Below are 26,624 nucleotides of genomic sequence, written 5' to 3' on the forward strand. Positions count from 1 at the left end.
ACCAGTGAGGCACATGCTCTTGTATCAAATTCTGTAGTCTCAGCAGTGCTTAACAAATTTCATGCCATTGTTCAGCACCAAACAAAGAGAAGGGACCTAAATTACTGCTGAAGTGGATTAATTTCTACCGGTGTGAACACCTACAACTCTTGCTGAATTCAAATGTGATGCTAAATGCTCTTCGCCCTCAACAGTGCCCAGTGACACAGCAAACGCTGAAAATGTTGAGATGTGACAATTCATTGCAACCATGAGCAGCCATCTCAGGCTTACAGCTACAGATTTTCCTTGCACTTTCCTACCAGAATTCTTTACTAGAATGAACAGATCCATGTGCAGGATCTGGAGGCAGACCAGTTAAATCAATGRGAGCTGCATGTAAAAATCAAGAACATTAGTAGTTAGAAGGGAGAGGCTCTTGCCTGGTCAAACTGGCTCTTGCTTGGTCAGACTGTAGCTATTTCCATTTTCCATTTATGTTATATTTCTCAGGAGAGATTTTTTTTAAGCAACTCGCCTATGTAAATGACCATGGCAGCCTCAGCGATTTGGCATATGTAGCTGGCAGACTGGGGAGATTATATCTACAAACACAGTCTCCTTACACATGCTGTTTATCTAAGAGCACTCTTGGATGTTTTTAGCACGTTTGTTATTTATCAGTGTATGTAAAGCTTCTTTTCAAAGTAATCAATAGAAAAAGAGACTCTGAAACATCTGAAACCTGCAGTGCTAAGTGTACAAGTACTTTTGCCTTTTTTCGAAGGGGGAAGTGGTTTGGAACACTTTCGTAGATGTTATTGTTGCCCTTCCTCTGTTTCATAGATTTTACATGACCATTTAATCTGCTGTATAATAAAAATAAGTATAATATATACCACATAGCTATCACAGCTGTGTATAATACACATACTTGCTACCTCAGAGATGGAGACAGAGAGTGCCTGAGGAAATACAGTCACTAATATGCGCTGTGTGAACTTTTGTACCATTTAAAATTCATTCAGGGAGAGACACGTTTTCCAGTAATAAGCAGATACACATTTCTAGTTTTAGGTACTCATTTTCTCTTCTTATTCTTGCTTTTAAAATGAAGCTGTCTTAGTGTTCACACAGTGAGAAAGAAGGCACCATATGCATCAGGGTAGCTGGCAAGGGCTATGTAGAATGAATTATTTTGTTCTCGAGAGCCTGGGAATGTAGCATATCAGTGAATTGCTGCTACCTTCTTGGTGAAGACAAGGTTTGGGAATTTGGTTAGTATGCGGATGTGATGCTTAGACCTCTTGTTCCTGAAGGCTAAGGAAGAAGATTCTTTTCTCACACATGCTAATTTTATACTTAGATAAGTCAGCTGGCTAGATGAAGTCAGTCCTATATTACAYTGGTGTGGAGGAGGATCCATCCTCCACCTTTCTGATTTGATTTGTCACCACTAGTCACAGGTGAAATGTATTTCCCTGAGCCCATTCTAGAGGAGTTACCATAGTGACTGCAGTAATGCAGTACCTATTCCCATGCTAAAAACAAAAATGTGCCCTCAGCATCAGATCTTTGTGGTGCTAGATACTGAATTTTTAATGACAGTCACTAATGTAAGCTGAAAGTATCTCTAATCTGGAATCTGTCGCACTTGGCCACCATGAATAGTGTTTTATGCTCTACACACTGTAACTGAAATCAAAGGTATGACCTAGGTACTGTTCAATATGAAGACTGACAGAATCTGACTCTCAATACGCACAACTTTTTGCCGATTTATATGATGAAATATGTATACTAATATTTGGAGGTATCAAAGACTGCTTTCTTCCATCACTGATTTTTCTTTCCCTCTTCCTTGGGCATGACATTTAGTTAGATATATGCAGGTCTCATCAAGCTCTCACAATGAAGTGGCTACAGTGCATCATTTGACTATGTCAGTGTGATTTTTCATTGGTAAATATTTCTTTAGAGCATTAGAGCTTTGTAATGCTTGAGGTATGGAAAAGATCCATGTTCTCTTCAAGTTCATGAATTCTGTATAATCATTTAATCATTTATGAGCAACACTTCTTATTAAGTATCAGAAAGTACCATATTTGTTTTAACTACCAGATTTCATGGGTAAGAAAATCAAAAAAAAAGCAGCTTTAACAAACTGGCTAAAAGAACCATATCTGATTCTAGTGGTGGGTCCACGCAGTCTGTAACACCTAGAACCATTCTGGCTAAGCTAATTCAGTGAAAAATTAGACTTCATGTTTTGAAGTCTCAAGTCAGTTTGTATGCCCCAGTGTGGCATCACTTCAGTTGTTATTTTCTATGGGGTCAGCTTTAAAATGTGAACTTTTGTCATCTCTCCCTTGCTGCCTGCTGCATGTTCTACACTGATTCTTCTGCCATCAGTGAGATGGCATAAATACTTGTATTTCTATTCCAGGAAACGTTACTGAATTGCTTACATTGTAGCTAGACAGCACCTAGCACATTTGGGAAAATAAAGGAGTCTAATGCAGCAAAAGAGTGAAGGTGACCTAGTGAAATGCTGGTTCATACAGATTTAGTAGACCTAAATCTGTTGCCTTTCCAATAGATTGGTTTTCAAATACATGAAAAATTGGAATCTGTCCCAAGAAATTAGAAATCAAAATCCGTCCCAGTAATCTGAATCTGTATAATTCAGTGTGCGGGATAAACGGGGGTCAAGCAACAAACATCTGGACCTCTGTCAGCATGCATGGATTCAAGCAGGAGTAGCAAGGTGCTTAATCCACAAGTAGGAGGTTATCTGAAACTTAGAAGAGAGGCACTAGAGAAGTCTGGTCTTGGGTACTCATAAAGCCACACATTTGTGAACTAAATAATAATCTTGTCTAATCTTTACATTTTAGCTATGTAATTTATTGGAGTTTAACCACTCCTTTTCTGGAAGGAGGTCAAAGACTAATTCCCTCTCATAACTTTTGAAAATATATTAATAAGTAATTTCTGTAAATGTACTAATATTCTTGAGCTGGATCTGGTACTAAAATCAGTGGGGGCTCTGCAATTACCTCAGCTGTACTGACTTTCCAAAGCTCATTTCTGGTTATGGTGGGATTCTAGATACATTCACTTGCCTTTTAGTCATTTGGGAGACAAATCTACACCTCACCATCTGTCCTTATAGGACATCTATATCACTTTCCCTAAACTATTAGCAAGGGATGGCAAATCTGTTTCCAGTTCTGATCCCCTTTGTCAAGTTACCTTGAATGATGTCTCATAAAAGCATTTCATAAGCTGGTATTGCAGAATCTGACCGGATGTAAATGATTTACCAGAAGCAATTGGAAAAATAGCATAACTGCTATGCAATGAGCAGGGGACTTGTAATTTTGTCCATTAATAGTTCAAATATGCAGAATATTCTGTTTATGACTGTTTTATAACATCAGTTTATAGCTGGGTTTTCTGGCCTTTCTCTTATCATGCTGTATTGGTTGTCTAATGCAATTAGCAAATTGATACAATCTGCACGCTGTGGTTTTAAAAACTAACTGTGCTGTGTTTTACTGCCTGTTTCTCTTTAGAGTTTCTTATGACTGGACTGGCAGCTCAATATTTGGTATTGAATAATGCAGGCAGCACAGTTCCAACAATGGCAATGTCCCAGCTGCGGACACATTTCTTTGGAAGAGTTGCTGATCCCTTGGAGGTAATTGGGTCTACCCGCAGTTTGCCACCTCATCCCTTCTTTTGAACATCGTCCAATTGGCATTTACACTTTCCTTCTTCCCATAGGTGGGAATAACAGCTGAAGGGCTGCAGGAGATGTTTGCTAAAGGTTACTCCCCTGACCAGGACTGGGAGACTGACTATGACTTCAAGGAAATCCTAAAAACGGTAAATTCTCAGGAAAAAGAAAATCTCTAAGGTATTACTATACCCAAAATTTTATGAGGAATCAGACTTCCTTCTTCTCATGCAGCTTTCTGACTGGAAGGCCTTCTCTGCTGACAAATCTTTTGTATCAGGCTACTTGAAGATGTTCGGCCAAGAGTTATTCTTCGGTGAACTTGACAAAAACACCATCCAAAATGCATTGCAGGTATTACTTTGATAACATCACCAGATAAGCATCAAAAGCTTTAAAATACTGCTTTTTCCACACATTCCCTTGCTTTTTTAGCTTTTTAATTCAAGAGGTTTTTTTGTCCTTAGTATTAATCAAGGCAAATAAGTTCAAACTTTGATCAGGATTAGCTATAATCATTGCTGGCAGACATTCTCCTGAGGAACAGTTAATGAAACAGATCGTGATATTCAAGTTCTGCTTATTTAGACAAGTTGAACTCTATAATTTCAGGCATGGTATGGACCTGATGAAAAAATCCCTTCAATAAGGAGATTAATCAGTAGCCTTCAAAGTGGTGTAGGGAGGCAGTGGACCAAGGCTTTACTGTCCTCTGAGATCCGCCGTATTGTGCCTACCTGCACTGGATTCCCAATGGAGACAAGCTTCTATTACACAGCTATCACAAAAGTGGCAGGAAATGGTAACGTATTTCAAGACTTTAGCAATACAAACATGGTTGTCAGGATTGGGTTTTTTTTTTTTTAACACTTTGCTTGCTTTCTTTGTAATAGTTCAAGCACAGATTACACCTTCTCCAAAGTCTGATTTCAGACTGACTGAGTTACTAAATGCCAACATTAGGCTGCGATCCAAAGTGAGTCTAAGGTAAATATTTAGCATAAAATAAGAGAATCGTATTTCCAAGTGACAGAGGCCAGTCATAAAAATTCAACAGCTGTTTACTGTATGTACATAATTTTACCATCTCATTCTAACTTTTCAGCATGGCTAAGGACATGACCTTTGTAATGGGGATCAATACACGCATGATCCAGGCAGGACTGGAAGCGCATACCAAAATGAATGCTCATGTCCCTGTGAATGTTGTTGCCACCGCCCATATGAAGGAAAAAAGCATCAAAGTTGAAATTCCACCATGTAAAGAAGAAACTAACATTATTACTGTAAGGTAGGCCACAGCATTTATTATCTTTCTATATAGCAATACAGAATCTTTCCAAATAAAATAAATCATTTGCTTAGGGATTATGCCTTCGACAGTTTGGTTAACCAGCAGAGATTGGTGTCGTTTATTTAATTTAAACAGAATGACGTGAACCAAAGCTTTGCTTGGAAATATGCTATATCTCCTGTGGTCTTCACTTGAAAATCATCTTTAGGACCATTTTTTTCAGTCCTTGAGACTCCCAAGCTATTTAAAGCATACATGGCATAAAACTTCTATCCCAATACATGTATTTGTACTGAAGACCCTAGGTAAAATATAAGCCACATAAATTCTTCCAGTTATAAAAGACAATCCATATATATTTGTGCTTGATGCCTTAAAGTGTAGAGAACTTGGTRTTTCTTGTGTTTTTATCTGGTTTCCCTGTGGCTGGCATCTGGTTTTCTTGCCTCTTAGGTCTACTTGATTTATTATCATTGCATGCAATTACAATACACTCTGGAAAACTATTGTAGCCAGATGCCAAACAAATGAAAACAGATGGAAATACAAGCACAAAGAGAGGGAGAAAACAGAAAGAGTATGTCCAAGGAATCAAAGCAGTAGACCAAAGCTTAGAAAACCTTCACACACACACACGAAAAAACACTGAGAAAGACAAGCTGAAAATTCCTTACAAAGGAAGAAGCATTACCGACAAGAAATCAGCTGTTATACAATCCCCAGAAATGTTAACAAGTTTCTGCTCTAGAAATATGGCCGTAACAAAAGAGCTCAGTTGTTTGATCCAGCTGCAATTAGCATTCATGGCTGCTGGCCCAGAGGAGCTCTTTAGGTCTCTTCAGTTTAGCCACCACAGAGGCTAATCATTATTCTCCCTTGCTCTTCAGTAGTCACAGACCATCTTATTAAGCATTCGACATCGCAACCTCCTCCCAGAGATGATTCCTTCACTCCATCAAACATGATTGTAATCAGGTTCTCCTTGCAGAGGAACGAGTGCTTCCGCAATTCACAGAGCAGTGGTTAGGTACGTGTGAGCTTCTTGGGCACCACAACCCAAAAGTTGTTTGTTTGGTTTCTTGTGAAAACCACGACAGCCCATTCTCAAGGTCATCTGGGATGGCAAACAGCTGCTCTCACTAGCTCTCAGTGTTGGAGAGGGCAAGATGGACATCAATGAACTCAGAAAGGATATTGAACTGAAATAAGAATATTGGGCATTTATATGGAATTTAGAGCCTCAAGATGAGCTATTAATGTTAGCAGAATGATCCTCCCTGCAAAGCAAAATAAAAAATATTTTCCTCATTTGACTTAGGGGGGAATCAAATCAGACACAAAAGGGTTAAATGCCATGCCAAAAAACATAAACCAAATTAGTATCGGAAGTAGGTGATTACAGCTGAGGAACCTATGAGTTCCAGCCCAAGCCCTGCTCTAGACCCTGCAGCATTATCATTTATGAAGTGAAGAACTCAGCTGGAAATAGCTCTATAATGCCAAGCATTTAAGGAAGCTAATACTCACTAGCTAACTTTTAGCACCATCAATTTTTTCTTCCAAAAAAGCATTCCAGTTCACTGTTACAAAACAAATGATCAGTGGAAATCACACAGAACAATGAAACAGCAATGAGTACAAGTGAAGGTAAAGCAATAACTGGAGAATGTAACATTGAACCACATCACTGAGGAGGTCAAAGAACAAGCAAAGTAAAATCTGAAAGGTATGAGGAGAAACAAGTAAGCATGACCTATATAGAGAAAGAATGCATGTATATCTATATAAAATGAGTCCAAAAGCTTAGTTAGCCTTTCTCTTCCTTTTGCATAGCTCCACCAAAAAATAAACAATTTAATATTTTAGAGATATTCTGGCACTGTCCCTTATAAGCTTTAAATTCTCCATTTAAAGAAATGGTTCTAGAAAGCTATGGCTCTTTCAGCTGTTTGTGAGCTGTGTTCGAAATATTTTAGTATTAGGCACTTTTGCTTGATGGTCAGTGACTTACCTCCTATTGTATTGTGATATTAAAGCCAGCTAGGATATAATATTACTTTTCTTATCAGCTCTTACACCTAGACTGGGGAAGTAAACAGTCTTCAATAGCATTTAGTTCAGTTATATCATATATGCCACACAGGTTATAACCTGTCACAACTGTGGGATTTATATGAATTTCCAAGAGCCAAAGAGAAACTCAGGTGAGAAATCACAGACCCTATAAAAAAAAAAAAAACTTTGGTGCTTGAAAGATTGCATTCCCAAGGCAAAACACAGTATTAAAGACTCAACTCTCTTTATAGCAAAATCAGAGCAAAATAATTAATCATGCTATGTAGAGAATATGTGTTTCATTTCAATCCTATCAAAGTTAAATTTAATTAAAAATAATAGTTATTTTTAAAGCTCTTTTAACATAATTATTTGGTATACTACAGATGGCTACTTAAATATACATTTTAACAAAATTTACAGGAAGAAGTAAAAATCAAATAAATTTCAGGGAAAATTAGAGCCCTGTGATTAAAGCATAAATATGGAGAGCTGCCAGAGAATGCACTTTGCAAATATATCACATATTCATAATGACAGGCTACTGAAGTATATGCATAATCTTGAATAGAGCTTGTATCATGGGGCTTTTTTGCTTGTTTTAACTGTAGGAAAAACAGAAATTGCTTCACATGGGCATCTTATAATATGAATTACAAAATTACAGCACTGTATACAACATGTATACAACATGTATAAAGGAAAATGCAAAAGAGTTGGTGCATGAGCTCACAAGACAGCACTGTGTGTTTGGGGACAGAGGAGGGAAGTGACATCGCACTTCATGTCTTTGTTTTTATAACACCTTTGCACCAAGGTCAGGAGGATGCTGGGAAGGAAAGGCAGGAACCTTCATTTCACTGCAGTGGAACRAGAGTTGAGGATCTGGTGCTAGCATTTTCACTTGCTTCTCATTTATTTAGATATGTTGTCACACCATGCTTTAAAACCTGGTAAAAATAGTTTGGCATTGATTTTTTTTGTTTTAAACAGACATTGAGCTCTTCTGTCTCCAAGTCAGGGATGTATATAAGGCCACACTCACTGAAACATTAATGGGCCCAACACAGTTGAATTGCTTGCCCCTTCCCCATGCAGTGAATTTGGCTTATACTATAGCACAGCTTCTTCTCTCATCCAAAAAATACACTAATACATATTGGAAAATCTCCCTTTTATTTTTTCTCCCTTGTGTGGGATCAGAGAGAACAAATTCTTTCATACCATAGCTTTAGGCCTTCTTTGTGACTGTTTTTCTTGTTAAAGCACCAGAGCTGGCTCTTGTAGCGTATTTTTACTGTGCCGTGTGATTCTGCAGACATTGACATGTGTCACCTGTGATGCAGCTACATTTGTCAGCTCTCTGTGCTCAACAGGGAGGAATCGATCCTCCACTTTCATTAGGTGGCAGGAGTAGACTATTGGCATAAAAAATACAAAAAAAAAAAATTGGAAAAGAAACCCCAGAGCTTTCTCCTTGGAGACCCAGCCTGCAGTTCAGTGGTCATTTGAATTATTGAATGGGATTAAAATAAAAGCCATTTCCTTTCTTTGTCCCTTTACCCAGATGAGCCATCTGAAATGCAAGTTGATTTGTATTTTCTTTTATCCACTCAGCTTGTTAGGAAGAATATTTTATTTCAGATTCCATTCTTCAAGGTTCTACTCTCACCCAGCGTGGAGCGTTGCTGTCATGTCCTTATCTAAAAAAAGAGAGAGATGGAAAAGAAAACAAAGCCCACAGGTGACACACGTTTTATTGAGGTGTTCCACATGAAGTGCAATTGTGTGCTTTACAGTGCACACAGCACGGCAGGAGCCTTCAAGAGGAAGAGAGCACTATCAAATGAATACAAATTCATCTTTCAAATAGGTTAGACTGGAAAGTTCAGACTAGTACAGTGTGGACCATATTAAAATAGAGACCATTTTGAAGACCATCTTTCCATTCACTGTCACAAAGGCCACCTCCATTGGCAGGCCACAGTGACCCCATGGCACTTAATACATGAGCAACAATACATGGGGAATTTTGAGCTCAATGTTAGTGGAGATAAATGGCTAATAAGGTAGAGTTAGCACATGTTATTAGCTGAGGGAAAGAGGTTTCTTCTCTCAAAAGTGTTCAATATTCAAGATGTTTCCCTGACCCAAGACAAAATTTATAATTGTCACAGCACTGGAACAACTTTCTTGAAGAACCTAAAGTAGCCAGGACCTCAGGATATTTAGCTGTGATAGTCTTAGTTTCATGTTGCATCTTATGCCACTAGACCTGGATCCTAACACTCTTTAGCCTCACAACATAGGAATCTAGGTATTGAAGATTTTTATGTAAATAGGCTCTGAACCTTCTGATATGTCTCTGCGATGTCTTGCCAAGTCATGAATCTGTACCAGTACAGTTAGATCAAGCTCCAGACACTTGTTCTGATGAGTCTAGGCTTCTTTCTTAACTATACTTTAACAAAAGTTGCAGAGGAAACAGCATTTGGTAGCCACCACTCCCTAGTGTTTTTTGGAATTATGGCAGTATTTTTTAACTGTAACATTACAGGAGATGAGAACCAAGTTTAGCAGCAAATACACAGAACCTGAGTTCAAAAATTTTAAAGAACAAAATATCCAAATAAGAGACCCAAGATTTTAATATCTTAAGCCACAGCCAGACTTCTAAGTGGCCTATTCTTAAAGGCATTAGACATACAAAGATCCCATCAACTACAATGCTTTTAACATGTACATGACAGTCTGAAAGCATAACTATGAGCTATCTGCCCCTGAGATGTGTCCAAGTTTTTATTCAATCTTCACAGTCCTTGAAAATATCAATAGCAGGAAAGATGCTGTAAATATCTGTAAAGCAATTTGCAAGGTATGATACTTGTTGCTGAGTACGTGCTACAAGACGTTATTCAGGTCTTTTCCTCAGGAGTGCTTTATTGATACAGATTCCCCCTAATGTTTATTCTGCAGGTCTAAGACATTTGCTGTTACACGGAATATCGAGGATTTGGCTGCTAGTAAGATGACTCCAGTTCTTCTACCTGAAGCAGTGCCTGACATAATGAAGATGTCCTTCGATTCAGATTCTGCATCAGGCGAGACTGATAACATCAGGGTAACTGATGTAGGGTCTGACTATTCCTTTCTGACTTTTAATCAGTGGGAGACCATTTCTTTTATCCATAGGAGAAATGTATGATTCACCTCTGACCAAGGCTACGTCTCTCAAAGTAGGTCAGGTTCAATCTAACATCACAAATAGCCCTATAGTAACATTATTTTAAAATCTGGAGTGTAATCACATCCGACTTGCATCATCATTTTCAGAAGCAAGAGCATTTCTTTGGTAATTAATTTTACACTGCCATCTACAGGATAGGCTCACAATCTTTAAAGTCCATTGTAACCATTAAGCAATCGYTACATCTCTGAGACAGTCATAATTATTTCACCAGACTGCTTCAGTACTTGACTAGTGGAACCAAATGTAATGCTTCTAGGCTTGGACTCTCCTACTTCAAGGATGTATATCAATTTATGTGTCAAGTCAAATAACTTTATGAGCTACAGTTTTCAGTAAAAGCCAGTACAGGCTTTCTACTAAGGACAGCATCATGAAGACATCACCATGACAATTAATTCAGTGAAAGATTGACAAGGGCAAGGAATACACTGCCCTGTTTCAGTTTCATTGTAGTCCTGCAACTCTAAATGGTTTTCAGATAAAATAAGAGACAACTGGAGGGTGAGTACAGCACTTTCCTACAGAGAAGTTCATATGCAAACGTGCTATCAATTACAGAAATTTCCAATATGCTGGAACAAGCCAAGTTCTTCTACTTTGTGCCTCTGTGTTATGCATCCTGAAAATATAGCACTCTGCAGTTAATCTTGAATGAGCAGCAATTGAAAAATGGCACTAACTTGAGCATCTTCCAGTATCATTAGAATTTCCTTTGGAAAAAAATGATTAGCATTAAAATTCCATTTTTTTTACTATGGCACATACAACTTAGGAATCTTGTCAGACATAATAATCTGAGCAAAAAATTAATTGCAAACCTTGTCTAACATGTAAAATGAAAGCTTATGGTTATGTGTCTTCAGCTATTTGCTTCATTGCTCCAGGAAATCATAGCTTTGATTTCATGGATTAGATTCTTATTTTAATTAATTTTAATTCATTCTTCTGGGAGCATTGCTTAGCATATGTGTATTACGTACTTTGGGGTAGAAACTTCTAACATCTGATATGCTTTGACCATCTAGGAAATCTCTGGTCTTGATATATCCTTATATTCTTGTCAGACCTCAACTCCAACAGAATTTGCATGGACTCGGATAAAGATTATGTAGTTTGACCCAATCATAAATTAAAGAACTCCAGTTGTTCTAGAGCACATTCAGATTTATCAAGAATCTGTTAATGCAGTTTAAATACTCAGAGAAAACAAAATGAAATTATTAGAATTATTTTTGTGATATAACTTTCCAGATCCTGAAGCTTTTTCTACTTTAGATAGTGTAATTAAGCCATTCAGCTGATAACTTCATGGTATTGAAAACCAGGTTGTTCTGTATCAGTCTTGCTATCTCAAGGAAACTGGTTAATTCCTTTTGCAGAATATATGTAACTCTATTACTGAAACAGGAGTCATAGCATGCTAGAATTTCTCTTACTGTTGTCCAGCATGACTTGTATGTTATCTAACAGGACAGACAGTCTGCAGAAGATGTTTCATCAGGAAATTCCTTTTCCTTCGGACATTCATCTTCCCAGAAGGAACCATTTGTTCACTCCGTGTGCCTCAATGCAAGTACATTTGGAGTTCAAGTGTGCACTGAGAGGAAAAGCATATATGCAGCATTTATCAAAAATGTGCCTCTTTATTACCTAGTTGGAGAACACGCACTCAGAATGAGCTTCAAACCAGGTAAATACAATCGTGCATAAAAAGAAAGTAATGCATGTGTTTTTGTGTGTGTGTATATAGGTATGTATGTATATTTGTTGTATCTTAAATACCATTAAAACTACTGTTAAAGCTTTCAAGCCTGCCAGTATTGACAGCAGGTTACACTTGTAGCGAGAATCTATTTCTCCCCACCTTTGAGCAGTGATTTCTCAGTTCTCTCAATGAGTGGCCATACAGCACAGCTCCACTCTGCATGCTCAGTGTGAGGCAGAGTTGATCTGTGCCTGCAGAGGGTGTCTGATATATCGCGAAACGCTGGATTTGGGATGCAGGCACAGAGCAATTGGACATGGGCAACAGATCTGATGCAGTGTCCTGCAGCTACTCTCTAAAAGCCCAGACTGTTAAAAGGAATTATGGATTAACCTTGCCAGGATCTAGTCCTTAATGTCTTAATCCACGGTCATAAGAAGTGAAAGCACAGCAGGCCACTGAATCTAGGTCTCCTAAGTATCAGACTAATGGCCATTGGGCTGTTCTTTACAAGAATGCTTGTCAAGAGACAAGTTTCAATTTCTTTCTGATGCCTAACTCGCTATCCCACAGTATTATTTGTTTAGGCAATCCAATTCACTGACTTAGATCTGCCAATCACTGTTTCTTGGCTTGAAAAGAATCTAGTGCTGTGTTAACTTTGTAAAATTTGCTTATGAACATTCAGCTCTTAGGGAAATATTTTACCAGTTACTCAATACCAGAAATAACCAATGAGCATTTACATTTTCAGATGTGAAAGAATGTCTAAATAAATTGCAGAAAAAATTGGCTTATTCTACTATTTAGTGCTATTAGTAACAGCTATTAGTATACTAATATTATTTTTGTGCAATTTCAGTTTATACAGAGGCACCTATTGAAAAAATACAATTCATGATTCAGGCAGGGGCCCAAGCTCCTACAAAAATGGTACGCTTAGTAACATTTGAAGATCCAGAGACACAAGTATCTTCCAGCAAAGAAGCAATTAAAAGAGTGAAGAAAATCCTTGATGATACTGATGGCCAGGTACTTCTGTAAAAATCCACTTTCCAGATTTGTGGGAGACAATACACAAAGCTTAGTTATTTTTACTGCTTTTACTAAGTAGCCTTCATTGTTTAGATAGTACACAAAAATTGGAAAATAAAGACAAGCTTTTAGGTACACAAGTCTTTCTGCAGGTCTTTTTTTGGGGTTCATTTCTTTTGCAGTAGGTGAGGTGAAGGAGATTAGGGAGAGCTGGTTGGTTTTGCTGGTTTCTCTGAAGATCTCTAGCACAATTATGTAAGGCCCAAAGATTTTGTGTGCCCAAAAGATTGTCTGTTCCTTCCAGCTACTGCAGCTGTTGCAAAAAGGTATGATACCTCCTAAACAGCTTGCCTTGAGATAGTCACAGCTACAGCACTGTCATTACTAACACTAGTTACATAACTGTATGATCAATAATTTCTACACATGTTCATTATCACACATGGGTTTGGGGGATTGTTCTACTTAGCTGTGTTTTTATTGTATTGCAAGGCTGCTATCTCAGGCATACATCTTATCTTCTGAGGCAGCAAAGAGATTCATAGCTCTCTGTATCTGATTTTATTTAGAGCTTTCTGCATAGACACAGAAAAATAATTCTCTTTTTCCAATGGTACTTTTGACTAGGGGACACGAAAATCAAGAAGCTCATCGTCCAGTGCCAGCAGCACCAGTGGAAGCACTGAGAGTACAACAAGCAGCCCCTCCAGCAGTGACTCTGACAACAGGGCCTCACAGGGAGGCACCCAGATAAATCTGAAAACAAAACAGTCTAAAGCCAAAGGAAAGAAATTCTATCCCTTTGGGGACAGCGGCAGTAGCAGCAGTAGCAGCAAGAGCAGTAGTAGTGGAAGCAGCAGCAGCAAAAGCAGTAGCAGCAAAAGCAGTAGCAGTAGTAGCAGTAGCAGCAGCAAAAGCAGCAGTGACAGCAGCAGCAGCAGCAGCAGCAGCAGCAGCAGCAGCAAAGCACCTGGTATGAAACGTACAGGTAAAAAGCATCCCAAGCCCGCGTCGTTTCCACATGCCAGTGCTGCTGTTGGAGGGAGAAGTGTTCATGAGCAGAGGCCTAAAACACAGAGTAGCAGCAGTAGTAGCAGCAGAAGCAGCAGCAGCAGTGAAAGTGTTGGTGTACCCCATCGCCACAGCAAGGAGCACTCCAGCAAATATGACAGACAAGCTGAGACAAAACACGTCAAGTCCCAATTTAACAGTCACAGTAGTTACGACATTTCCACAGAATGGGTAAAAGTTTCTAATGCTATGACTTCTACTAGCAGGTGATCCTCACTGAGCTGCAGGCTATAACTTATTGTGGAATTTTGCAGGAGAATTACCTTCCGAAAGTGTACCGACTCCGCTTCAGGTCTGCTCATGTCCATTGGGTAGGTCCAAACTTCAAGTGTGCACTCCTATCATTATAGTTGATATGACCAAGCATATTACTAAAGGGATTTGTTAGGTTCATTTCACTTAAGCATTCTATAGAATCTACCTTATTTATTGTTTAGTAATATCATTGATGATGGCCAAAATAAGCTGCTCTGTTATTAAAATATCAACGGTCTTGTTACACCCTTCTGTTGTTGCAGCACTTAAAACCATAAATTTTTGGTCAGGACACCTTTGGGCTAGATACGGTACAGTACAGTGAAAGCTAAGCCAAGAAAGTCCATAGAGGAATTATAAAAAACAGAAACCAGAGGATCTTCCAATAGGAATTGTTAACTCCTCATTTTTTAGATAATTATAGCAGTAAAGCAAACTCATCATGTATGTAGATGGTATCAGAAACCAGGCTGACTATGCATTGTGGCACAGAGAAATTTTAAGTATGCATTGAAAGGATGATAATGTAGTAGCTTTTGTAAGTGTTACCTAGAAAATTGTTATTTACCCTGCTTATGAGTAGGAAGATGTTTTACAGCATTTTAAATTAAAATGGATATTTCTGATCACTTAGTAAGTGTGGGTTTCACCTTGCCTAATGTTAGACCTCTACAATGTGAAATCTCCATTTCCAGTCATTATCTACATGGCCTTCCTAATCAGCAGAGAGGTACAGGTGGATTCAAGGCACATTCCTACCCAACATATTTCATATTTAGAATAATAAGAATCACACTGAAAATATGTCTGAGCCTCTCCATTGCCTACAGATTGATACTGATAATCTGATTTAGATGTCTACACTGTAAAAATACAATTTACAGTGATGAATCCTGACCTATAGTACTGTTTACCTCTATGTGTTCTTGCATTTGTAAAGCTAAAGAAGTAACAGCTTCCATTAGCAGACATTTTTCATTTCTCCTGGATCTAGAAGCCATGCCATAGCTTCATAACATATTTTTGTTCCATAGCATCCAGATCAGAAGATATCAGGTAGCTCATCATCATCTTCCTCCGAATCAGGAAGCAGCCACAGCAGCAGCAGCAGCAGCAGCCACCGCCACCGGGGAAATACTGGCAGCACCTCTAGGAGGAGCCACGTTAGCAAAGGAATTGGCWTTCATCACAGGAGTGGTTCCAGCTTAACACGTGAGGTAGTCTCTGCACTGTACGCATAAATGGTAGGGCTTTGCTGACTGCTGAGCAGGAATTTTAGAGGTGGTTGTACCCTAAGTTTCTGAGTTAGGCCCAGGAAGTACTTCGCATGCTAAGTTTGTAAATTGAAAGTCAAAGTAATTTGACATTTTTGCAAATTCTCTTGGCTTTGGGGTTTCATTTGTTGGTTTCTTGAGTAAATTTTCCTTTAGTGTTTGCAGTATGTGAAAACTTGGATTTGGAAATGATAAAAATTGAAGGGAGTGGGGTTATAAGCTAAAGGGGATAGAATTTTCTTTTTCCTATGAAACCTTCAAAATGGAAAATATTTTGCAATTACATAAAAATGCAACTGCAGAGGAAATAAATAGATTTTACTTAAAGATTTTTTTTTAACTTAAATCCTCCAAATTATTTTATAATGTAGACCCGAGGTCATGAGTGCATGTAGAGTGTAACTAAAATCAGAATCTTCATGCTCATTACTGCTTGGAAAATATAAAGCCCCATTAAGCACTGATCATCCTTATCTTTAGTGCACACTTAGTATTCTGTAATTGTACTAAGTTAACGTATCTACATAATAATAGAATAAATAGCCCTGCAAATACAGTCAATGTGTAAGGGGACTCTGCTAGTCAGAAGGATTTCAAAACAATCGGTTGTCTTGAAGAAGCTATTATATAGTAACTTACATCGTGAATGCACATACTGAAATGAAGATGTCTAGTATGTATCATAGGCATCTGTTTCCAATATTACAATAATACACAAAATCTTAAAAAGTGCATAGAGGTAGTTCGGAAGAGTCTTGGATTCCTCATTAAAACAATTACATCTTTGAAAATTCCTGGTGGTAATGAAATAATTAAGATTCTAACCAGATTTATTCTTAAATATTGGGGGTATGCAAATATATACGACAAACCAAACTGATGAAAGACAAGGAATGCTTCCTGCTATCAGTGTAACACAAACGGGACTGTAGGTTCCAAASTGAATACAGAGAAATACTTAAGCACAGATGGTTGGGGGTTGTTTTTCAGCGCAACTTCCTGGGAGACGTAATTCCACCTGGCATTACGATTGTGGCACAGGCAGTAAGGAGTGACAACAGAAATCAAGGTTATCAAGCTACAGCATATGTTCGTTCTGATGCTGCCAAAGTTGATGTGCAACTAGTTGTGGTTCAGCTGGCTGAAACCAGTTGGAAAGCATGTGCTGATGCTGTAATACTGCCTCTGAAAGCACAGGTAAGCACGCAGTCAACTTTGCCAAGCAAGAGCTCTAGACAGCCCAGAATTTTCTGAATAACCATATAGCACCTGCTGATTAGAATAATCAAACAGGGAGAACATACATATTTTGAAATGTGTTTCACAACATGTTCATGAAATTTCAAAAAATGTTCCTATCTTTTCCCAGGCTTTCAAATTAAAAAAAATTAAAAAACACTTTCTAACCAGACAGAAAAATGTTGACTTTGAAGATGCATCAAAACATATTTTGATATATTTTTCTATATTATATTTTGATATTGAGATATACTGATATTTTGATATATATAGATATATTATATTATACTTGATATATTATATATTTTTGATACCTGTAGAAGTATGAAGAAAATTTAAAAATTGACTGATTTATTTTTTCTTCATTATTTGTTTAAATACCAGTTTGCTTGTCTGGAGTCTGGCAATTTTTTTCTTTGATACAATGTTTCAGTGTCTGCTTTGGAAAAGGAACATCTACATGTAGCTTAGCACAGCCTAGTGAACTTCATTTTCTACTCAGCTTCACATTTTTTCCAGATGTAGTCAAAATTTCTCCATGAGGATATTTAGAGGGAAAGAGAGACTTAGGGGCATCAAGGATCATTCTGAAGTTTCAGAAAAGCAGGAACATTTACATTTTTAAATGGTATTCAGTTGTGCTGTGATTTCTTTTCTGAAATTTGGATGACTATTTCCCTGTTTCATAAAGGCCAGACTGAGATGGGGCAAGGAGTGCCGAGACTACAGAATAGAAGCCAGGATTACCACGGGCCAGCTGGCAAGGAAACCAGCCATGCAGCTGAAGGTGCAATGGGGAAGTCTTCCATCCTGGATAAAAAAGACAAGCATGGTGTATGTAATTTGCTCTCTTCTAGGTTGTTGTGTTGTACTCCTTGCAGTAGTTGGGCTTTATAAAAACACTGAAAGAACTGGATGAAACTTTTCAACCCAACCTTTTTTGTTTTTGATGGAAAACACAAGTTCAATGGCACAAAACTATTTTGTGAATATTTTTTATTTCCCTCACATTTCATATTAAAAGGTATCCCCCAAATATTTAAAAACTTGACACAGTTAATTGCATTTTCAAAATTAAATTATTTGATATTTCAGTTCAAAATGGCTTTTTGTTTTGAAATTTCCTTCCATTTGGTCTCTAAAAAAAAATACTTAAGATCATTAAAATTAGAACAGTATGTTTCCTGTGGATAAAACCAAGCATTTAGTTTGACCCAAAGTAATATTTCTTTGGCTTTTCAGTTCACCCATTGTTTTCTCAGTTTTTCAGAACTGCCAGTAATCCTCATCCTTTGCTTATGGACCTGAGTTTGTCACATCTTGTTTATCTCTAGATTCATGCAGTACGTTCCTGGAGCAGCACTCATGTTGGGCTTCTCAGAAGCACATCAGAGAAATCCATCTCATGAATTTATAGTAAGGGCAGCTGCAACATCTCCACGGACAATTGATACAGTAATTAAAGCTCCTGGGGTACGTGTCAGGTTTTTTCCCCTTCCTCACCTTGAATGGATTTTCAGCTAATAAACATTATGATACTTTATGTAAAGAAAAAAAATGGCAAAACATTACCTCTTAGAGAAGCTGCTACATCCCTGAATACATGGGTCTTGAAATATGTGGTCCTTGATTTTTTTACTGCTTTGATGCAACACAGCAATAAGCTGAAGTTGAAAATCAGACTCTGTAGTTGAATATTTTATTTCCATGCAGAGAACAGCAGTTAAGCCCAAATTTCCTGAAGTATGACTGTTCAGCACACAAACCTTTATTAATTTTACCCAGTGTGACTAGTTCTGTGGGATATACGGGGCTGAAGAGCAGATAACAGAGGCCTTGAAAACATCTGTGTTATGCTCAGTTCCAACCATGTAGAGCCTCTACCCAGGTTTGTGTTTAAGTCCAAGTCTGCAGTGACCATCCTTGATGAGACAGGCCTGATCAAGTTTAGACATCTACTTACACAACTCTGTCTTAACCAAACTAGAAAGGTTGCACTTGCAGAGCAGCTTGCATAGGCTTTATCTGCAGAATCCCAATGATTAATTGGCCCTTGTCCACCAAATCCCTGTGCACCATTTTTAAAAATTTCCCCTGTGAATCTGTGGCAAATTAATAACAGCTAGCTATTCATAAACAGAGAAATTAGTGTGTCTTTAACCTTAAATGGTGCTTTAGCACTGCAGGATCTTTAATATATGGTAATGAAGAAGTAGGCACGTTAGGCATTAATTTGATTCTCTTGGTAAATGTAATTTGTTTGTAACCGCAGTAAGGGATCTTACCACTTTGGCACATCATGCCAGTTTTCAGCCTGTAATGGATGCTGCCTGCTTTTCCGGACACATCCGTCCACTTATCCAGTTACTTAACTTGTTTTTAAGAAGTCACTTAATTATCACTTAAACTTCATCCATTTGTGTTAGCTTCCAGTGTCCTTAACAATTACTCATAAAAGTCAGGAAGTGAGACCAGAACAGAAGACAATGATTCCTCACAAAAGCCTGAGGTTTGCGTGCATCCTGAAGAGACTAACACAACTGCAATTGTATAAATACTTCTTCAAGATTTTTTTTCAAGATAAGAGTCTTTTTTGTTTGCAGTCATATCTTGAATGACATGGTTCAATTTATCTTAATGTACTTTCCTTTCTGCTTTTTCAGGTAACACTTTACTATCAGGCACTCCGAATTCCATTCACTCTGCCCTTAGGCCCATCTCCAACTTACGAGACTCAAGATATCACTGCTTGGAATTTCCTTCCTGAAATAGCATCACAAATAGCACAAGAAGATCAATGTAAATATTACTTGTATGCTTGTCTCATAAATAAGCAATGTTTGTAGATCCATCCTCTGCCATCATTGGGCCTTGCCTTTCCTTGTAAGGGAAGCATAACATCTGCTTTCTCAGCAACTCATTCTATCAATTGGAAGCACTGTTGTTGGCCGGTGAATAAAGAGACTTTGCATTGATATAAGTTTTCAGAGTTCAGCAATCACACCTGTCTGCAAGCAGTGAAGATTATCTTTTGCCCCTCCTAAGAAGTTGCCATCTTTGCATTGAGAGGCATCAGATGATGCGTAAAGACAGATCATGAATTCCTGTCCTGTTTATTTTCTTCAGAAAAGAGCCATGTGTGTTCTAGCTGGCTGGTGTCTAACACTCGTGGGAAATGTTAACTATTTTTTATCATGGTTTCTCAAGAATTTAGTACATTTCAATCACTTTTACCTTGAGTTTAGTATTTAGCATGTAATCAAAATCAACACTAGTATAGTCTACATCTCTTAATTATTCTGTAATGCTATCCTGTCCTTAAAGACTTTGGCAGCCTTGAAAACTTCTGCCTAGGAGACACTGAAGTTTCTTTCCTATTTGCTAGGTAAACAAATCTCAGGCAGCCTTCAAATTCTTTGCAGCAACACACATGCCATTGTTACACCTGCCATTTCTTTTCTGGTTTTGTTTTGCAGCCACATGTGAAGTCAGCGAGGGAGATTTCAAAACATTTGATCATGTGAACCGTACATATTCTTTCAATAAAAGCTGCAGCCTGATAGTGGCCCAAGACTGTACCGAACATCCAAAATTCATCATTACTACAAAAAAGGTTGATCCAAAGTCCTTCTCAAGAGAGGTTCACATAAATACAAGCTCATTGTAAGTGCAATTTATCTGAAGGCTGAAGAATTAGATATAAAACTTTAGGGAGTTAGTCTGGGGATGGGAGATGTCTCGTTCCCACGTGACATTAGTTTGCAGTCAAATGCTGGGGAAAGAGAGGTGTCCCAGAAGGAACTGTCCTCTGAAAGTCTTTTGTTTAGTTGCCCTCATCTTTGGTTTCATGGCCATCGCTTATCTGATGACCTGCTCAACAAGTCCCCATTCTGTCTTTTCTTTACAGGTTGAATCTCAAAAGTCCAAGTCACAATGAATTTTGGACTTTGGAAAGAAAGCAATTCATTCATTCATTCAAAATCCAGATGCTCAGATTGGTTCTTTGTTTGCTTTGGTCATGAATAATCTCTACTTTCCACATCTTAAATAAATTAACCGTGATTTTTTTCTTTTTTCTCTCAAGAAACATCACAATCTGTCCTGCACCAAATTCATCTCTCCTTGTAGCATGCAACGAAGAGCCAGTACTAACACACAGTGGAGATTCTGAGTACGAAAAAGGTAAGCTGTGATACCCACCCTTCCAGGACTGACTTATAAACGAAATATCTTCAAGACTGTATTTTTGTAAACTTTACAGAAGCATCTCAATGTAAAGAAAATACAAGTGTGATTAAGTCCAAGAAAAACTACAGACTTCATTTTCTTAAGATTTGCATTACTTATGTTCCTATATTTTCTGTAGTAGGTATACTCTTCATTTTCACTAGCATAACTGAGAGGTAGATGAAGCCCTTTCTTATATATACAGTATGTCCATGTTGGTGCTTGCATACAAGAAAGTGCTTGTTAGATGCTTTTGGCCAGATATTTAGCTGAAACTTCACTGATGTCATTATCACTTCAGGACTTAATAAGCTGGATACAAAAGTCAGTTTCAGCTATAGGGAAAAACAGTAGAAGATTTTTTACAAATGAAGAGATCACTTTTTCTATTTTTCCTTTATCTTTCCACAAAGAAATACATTCCATGTGTGACAGCAAAAAAAAAATTATTGCAAAAGAAAATGCATTATAATATATGTTGTGCTAGTCAGTTTCTCCGTTATTTTAAAATTAAGTAGATCACCTTATGATGAACCGTCTTTTTACAGACAATATTAAAATTTATAAAAATGGGACAACAGTTATCGTGGAAGCTCCAACGCATGGCCTGAAGAATGTGACTTTTGATGGTGTGATCCTTAAGGTATTGGGCTTTTTTTAAAGGTTACTAGCTTGCTTTCTGTTTAGTRTCTTGGCAATGTAACAGACCAACACTTCAGTATCCACTACAAAGATGTGCTATTTTATAGGTTACTCTTGCTTCATGGATGAGAGGAAAGACCTGTGGAGTTTGTGGAAATAATGACAGAGAAAAGCACAATGAACTCCTAATGCCAAATCATAAGCTGGCACACAGCTGTTCTGCTTTTGTTCATTCATGGGTATTGCTAGAAGAAACCTGCTCTGGTGGTGAGTAGATCTGAGAGTAATTTATGCTTGGGGAAAATACAATTTCACTTTTCCACTGCCAATAGCTGGAAAGATTTTTTTAAAAAAGCAGATATCTTTTACTTAGAGAAGACAATAGCAGTATATATCCATTTTAACTTCATTAACTACTGACTGTTTAAAATACTGCTTGTGAACATAGAGAATTTGTACTCAACAAAAGTCTTTGTCTCATGTGCAGTTCAATGTTAAATAATTGATATGACTATAATTTCTTACACCGAGTAGCTTCTTTCTTCAAGAGGCAAAATCAGGCCTAATTTTTCTCCCACTGAAGTCAGTGTGATTTTCACCAGTCAAAGCAGTCTCAGATTTGTCTGTAGACCTAATTTAATCAAACAAGTTGCAGACATCATAGATGTCACACAGAATGGACATGAATGCAATAGGTCAGATCTTAAATTTATATACATTTTCAGAGTGTACAAAATTTCATTTTTGTTCTACACCATCTAAGGGAGCAATCTCAGGGAAATATTTAGAAATATTCCTAGGGTAAAAGAGTTTCCTCTCATGTGGAGCTGGAAAAATAATCATGGTCTCCCTTAACATCATTACAGTTTTGTTCTGTAGGTTTCCATTTACCTTGGACCTGAGACAACTTTATTGAAGTTAATGGCTGTTTTCTCCTTGACTTCTGTGGCAGCAGAATTGTACTTATCTGTATGTCAGGAAACGGAGTCATAGCTGGGATCCTGTTAAGTTACATTATACCTTTCTAGTGAGATAATTGCAACATTATAAAAATCATCCAATACAAAAATTATCCTTGATGTTATTATATAAATGCTGCCATTTTTTTTATCCGTTCACTACAGTTGACATTTTTCGTAATGCAATTAAGTAGCCATTGTGCTGACAGTATCTATTCTTAATAGCTTTCAGACATGAGAGGTTATTTTCTGTGTATTATGTAGTTCTAAAAAAGAGAGTATACATGATTCCATTTGGGTTATATTGTGCAATTCAATTTTAAAAATAGATCCCCTTTCAAAACCTTTCCTCTATCCCCCAACTTATTATCATCCTATCTTGATAACCTCACTACTGTGAAAAAGGTTGTCAGGGACCTGTGTTTTAATAAAAGCTGAAGAGAAAATATGGACCTTTATTATTGTAAGGATCAATTGGGATTTATTTCTACAATTTTAACTACCTTTCCTTTTCCTCTTAGGGTGCAAACTGCAGCGCAGTTATGTGAAGCTGAATCAAAATCCTACTGTTGATGGAGAAGAATCTACGTGCTACTCTGTTGACCCAGTACTGAAATGTATGCAAGAGTGTACTCCAATTGAAAAAGCTTCAGTTAAGGTTGGCTTCCACTGTTTCCCTAAAGGTATGATATTTTTTCTCTTTCTGTGTCACGTACTGTAGGAGTTCTGTCAGAACACTCAGGAGAACAAAACACAGCACAGCCACACACAGACCTGTATTGCTGCGGCTCCTTGAGCTGCTGCTTTTAATCCCATTAGTATTTGCTATAACCACTGACAGTACTGGGTAGCTAAAAGCTAGTTTGGATGATGGCAGGTAGCATCATCTGAGGAAAACATTTGAGGTGGTAAAAGGGGCCGCAGTGATCGATAAATTTTTTTCACATTTTCAGGATCTCCATAAAGTTGTGATAAGGAACAGTGAGTCCTTTTATGCACATTACAGCCTGCGATTTTGTGTAGACCAGGGCAAGCAAGGCAATTGAAAGTCAGTCAAGTAGTGTGACATGACTGCTGTGATTAGGCTGCCATGCTATGCCACCGTGCAATACATCAGCAAAAAACACATTGCCGAAATGTTCTCTAGATTATTTCAAAAAATGGTTTTTTTTCTGAAGGTGTGTTATACACACACATTTGTGATCAAGATTTTTCAAAGTACTGGGCCTTTTTCTCCTTTCCCTTACATTGATTTACCATGGATGCAATATATTTTCTGATACAGATTTACACTAAAGTTATATAAACAAGAGAGGAGAATCCAGCCTTGAACCTACAGGTATTTTTGGTGCATTCCTTCCTAAATCTTTTAATGGATCACACAGGACATATATACCCTAGGGGGAAACCTGCCATTAGGGAATACCTACTGAAGTGGTCCCTTTTCTATTTTAACCACGTTAGCCAAGTCCACAGCTGAGATAATCCAGTGTAGTTTCACTGAAGCCAATGAATCTCTATGTTGAGTTACAGTGAAAAGAAAYTATGTCTGATTTTGAACAACATCTGTATATAACTTTACAATTTGCTTATATTATTAATATTCACAATGTGCTGAATCAGCCCATAAAAGCAACAAGTATCTTTCTATAATAGTCAACCTCCTACAACAGCCAATTCAACAAGTAGCACGGGGAGAGTGCTAATAGTTTTCTGACAGCTCCCTAAGATGTGAATAGATGCATCCTTTTATAAAAAGAAAAACCCACCCTCAACAAAAAACCCTTCTAAATCTTGTCATAWCCATGTTTCACAGATTTCTTTTGTGTGTCCAAGTCTATATCTCTGAAATGTCATCACCCCAGGCCACTCACTGCCTCAGAATATTAGGCTATAATAAAGCTGTCTCATTCTCTCACAAAAAAGTGTGAAAAAAGAGGAAAATCAGAAAAAAGATGTTAGTTGTCGCAGCCAGTGCTGCTTTTACAGCAACTGCAGGCTTCTCTGGTTCATTTACTGAACCAGAGGCTGGGAAGTCTGCTAGCAGCACTCCTAATCAAGGGCTTTATTTATTTATTTATCCTGAGGAGAAGGCAGGGAAAAGATGCCATTTGTATTTTTTAACAAATTTGATTGTTTTTCCTCAGGCTAAGGATCAATAGGAATACAATGCCGGTCCTTAAAAACCATTCTTTCTTTGTTCAAAGAGTAGGAGTAGCAGCAGAAACAAAATCCCCTTCTCTCCCAGTTGAGAACATGTATTTGCATACACAAGACAAAGACTTTCTCTCAGCTCTTTATAGGGGAACTTATACCTGAGAGTCTGCTGCCTCAAAAGAGTGGGACCACATCACTGTCAGCAGTGGAGCAAGGACAAAATGAAGTAGAAGGATGCAGAGTTTCCACTGTTATCCTTGAAATCTAGGAGTCTCTAGTCTTAGGATCTTGACCGAGGCAGACTGGTTTATGTGTTATATGACCTTATGGATCATAGTCACTCAGTCATGATCCAGTTTGCACAGGGAACTGTTTCCTACATGGATATGAATGTGATCAGACCCACAATGTACACAAGTAAGAGGTATAGCAAGAATTAATGTATATAAAAAAAAAAACCCTCAGACTTTTTTATAGCATCTCTCATTTCATAGCTTGAAAATATTATATATTTTTAAAAAGCATCTCAAGCAATTTTCTAGGAAATATTTATGATCATGCATATTATGCAAAACTTGTGCTTCAGGTTGGACAGTAATTCAACCAAGGAGACTTTTAGCATTTCAGGAGATAACTGACCGATACAGCCCAAAACTATACAGGGGCCTCCAGATCTCCCTGTGATGAGAGTTGGCATGTTATAAATGTACTGTCCAACTGAGGGATAAAACAAATGGAGATAAAATTATGAAAGCTTTGCACATCCTCATTATGCAAACTTAATTTAAATGGAGGTCCTAATATGCTTCCAGATGCAATGATAAACCTCCAACTACCTAAGAATATTTATTGGGAGGATGAATATTATTATTCCATTTACATTATTTCAGCATTAAGGGATATGGCTTATTCAAGCTGCTGTTGATAAAGCAGTGTAGTAAGGTTAATACTGCAACTGACAATGCTCTGCCAGATTTCACAATATATGGGAAACTTTAATTAGAAGTTTATGAACCTCTGAAAATTCTCCAAAGGGCTTATCCTTCAGAATGAACTTCGACAAACACTGAGTTGAAATATGCAGCGATATGCAGCAATAACATAAAAAGAGATTGCTGATGTGTATTTGTACATAGTGGTCTTACTTTGAAGGTGGCTACCTCCAGCACTTTTACAGGCTCCTGCCTGTTGTCTTTTTGTTTCGTGAAATGTTATTCATTTTGTTTTTAGGGAAGTATCAGAGTAAATGTATCATGGATGAAAATCCTGCTCCAAGTCAATGAGTCAGTTAGATGTCAGTTGTGGGGGCAGGATTTCATTCTTTACTTGATGAAGGAGTTGGCAGCCATCAAAACAGTATTTCCTTGAAATGTGTTAATTTGCTTGATGTTAGTTAACAATGGCTTCGCTCTTCTGACAGATACTGCTGTAAGCCTGCTGGAATGGCAGAGAAGCGGCGATAAGAAATCTGCATCTGAGGATGTTGTGGAGTCTGTGGATGCTGACATTGATTGCACCTGCACTGGCAACTGTAGTTAAGCTAAATGCTTTAGTGTTGTGCTACAGACATACTATACAAATAATTGAATAGCTGGACAGATAAGAAGGCAAAATAATAGCTGTAGTAAAATATTCAGAAATGTGCTTGAAGAAAATAAGCCTACTGCATTGCATCCAAAGTCAAATGCATTATGTACAGTCTGCACTGCTTAATAAATATGTTGTTCATTAAATAAGTAT

The 26,624-nt window shown here is 37.7% G+C and overlaps 1 protein-coding gene across 1 annotated transcript in view; it reads left to right on the forward strand.

Moving 5' to 3' along the window:
- Positions 1–26,423, forward strand: part of LOC112975012 (vitellogenin-1-like) — a 42,134-nt gene extending 15,711 nt beyond the window's left edge. The window contains exons 14-35 of the mRNA XM_026084599.1: positions 3,558–3,682; positions 3,769–3,870; positions 3,956–4,075; positions 4,334–4,523; positions 4,615–4,708; positions 4,827–5,012; positions 10,047–10,191; positions 11,791–12,010; positions 12,888–13,057; positions 13,688–14,302; positions 14,386–14,442; positions 15,421–15,603; positions 16,651–16,857; positions 17,591–17,733; positions 18,234–18,372; positions 19,563–19,698; positions 20,376–20,562; positions 20,984–21,081; positions 21,675–21,769; positions 21,876–22,035; positions 23,249–23,410; positions 26,305–26,423. Coding sequence (XP_025940384.1) covers positions 3,558–3,682; positions 3,769–3,870; positions 3,956–4,075; positions 4,334–4,523; positions 4,615–4,708; positions 4,827–5,012; positions 10,047–10,191; positions 11,791–12,010; positions 12,888–13,057; positions 13,688–14,302; positions 14,386–14,442; positions 15,421–15,603; positions 16,651–16,857; positions 17,591–17,733; positions 18,234–18,372; positions 19,563–19,698; positions 20,376–20,562; positions 20,984–21,081; positions 21,675–21,769; positions 21,876–22,035; positions 23,249–23,410; positions 26,305–26,423 — 3,653 coding nt within the window. The remainder of the gene's footprint in view (positions 1–3,557; positions 3,683–3,768; positions 3,871–3,955; positions 4,076–4,333; positions 4,524–4,614; positions 4,709–4,826; positions 5,013–10,046; positions 10,192–11,790; positions 12,011–12,887; positions 13,058–13,687; positions 14,303–14,385; positions 14,443–15,420; positions 15,604–16,650; positions 16,858–17,590; positions 17,734–18,233; positions 18,373–19,562; positions 19,699–20,375; positions 20,563–20,983; positions 21,082–21,674; positions 21,770–21,875; positions 22,036–23,248; positions 23,411–26,304) is intronic.
- The last annotated feature ends 201 nt before the right edge of the window (positions 26,424–26,624 follow it).

This window comes from Apteryx rowi, unplaced genomic scaffold, assembly GCF_003343035.1.
Source record: "Apteryx rowi isolate R43461 unplaced genomic scaffold, aptRow1 scaffold_648, whole genome shotgun sequence".
Taxonomy (NCBI): domain Eukaryota; kingdom Metazoa; phylum Chordata; class Aves; order Apterygiformes; family Apterygidae; genus Apteryx; species Apteryx rowi.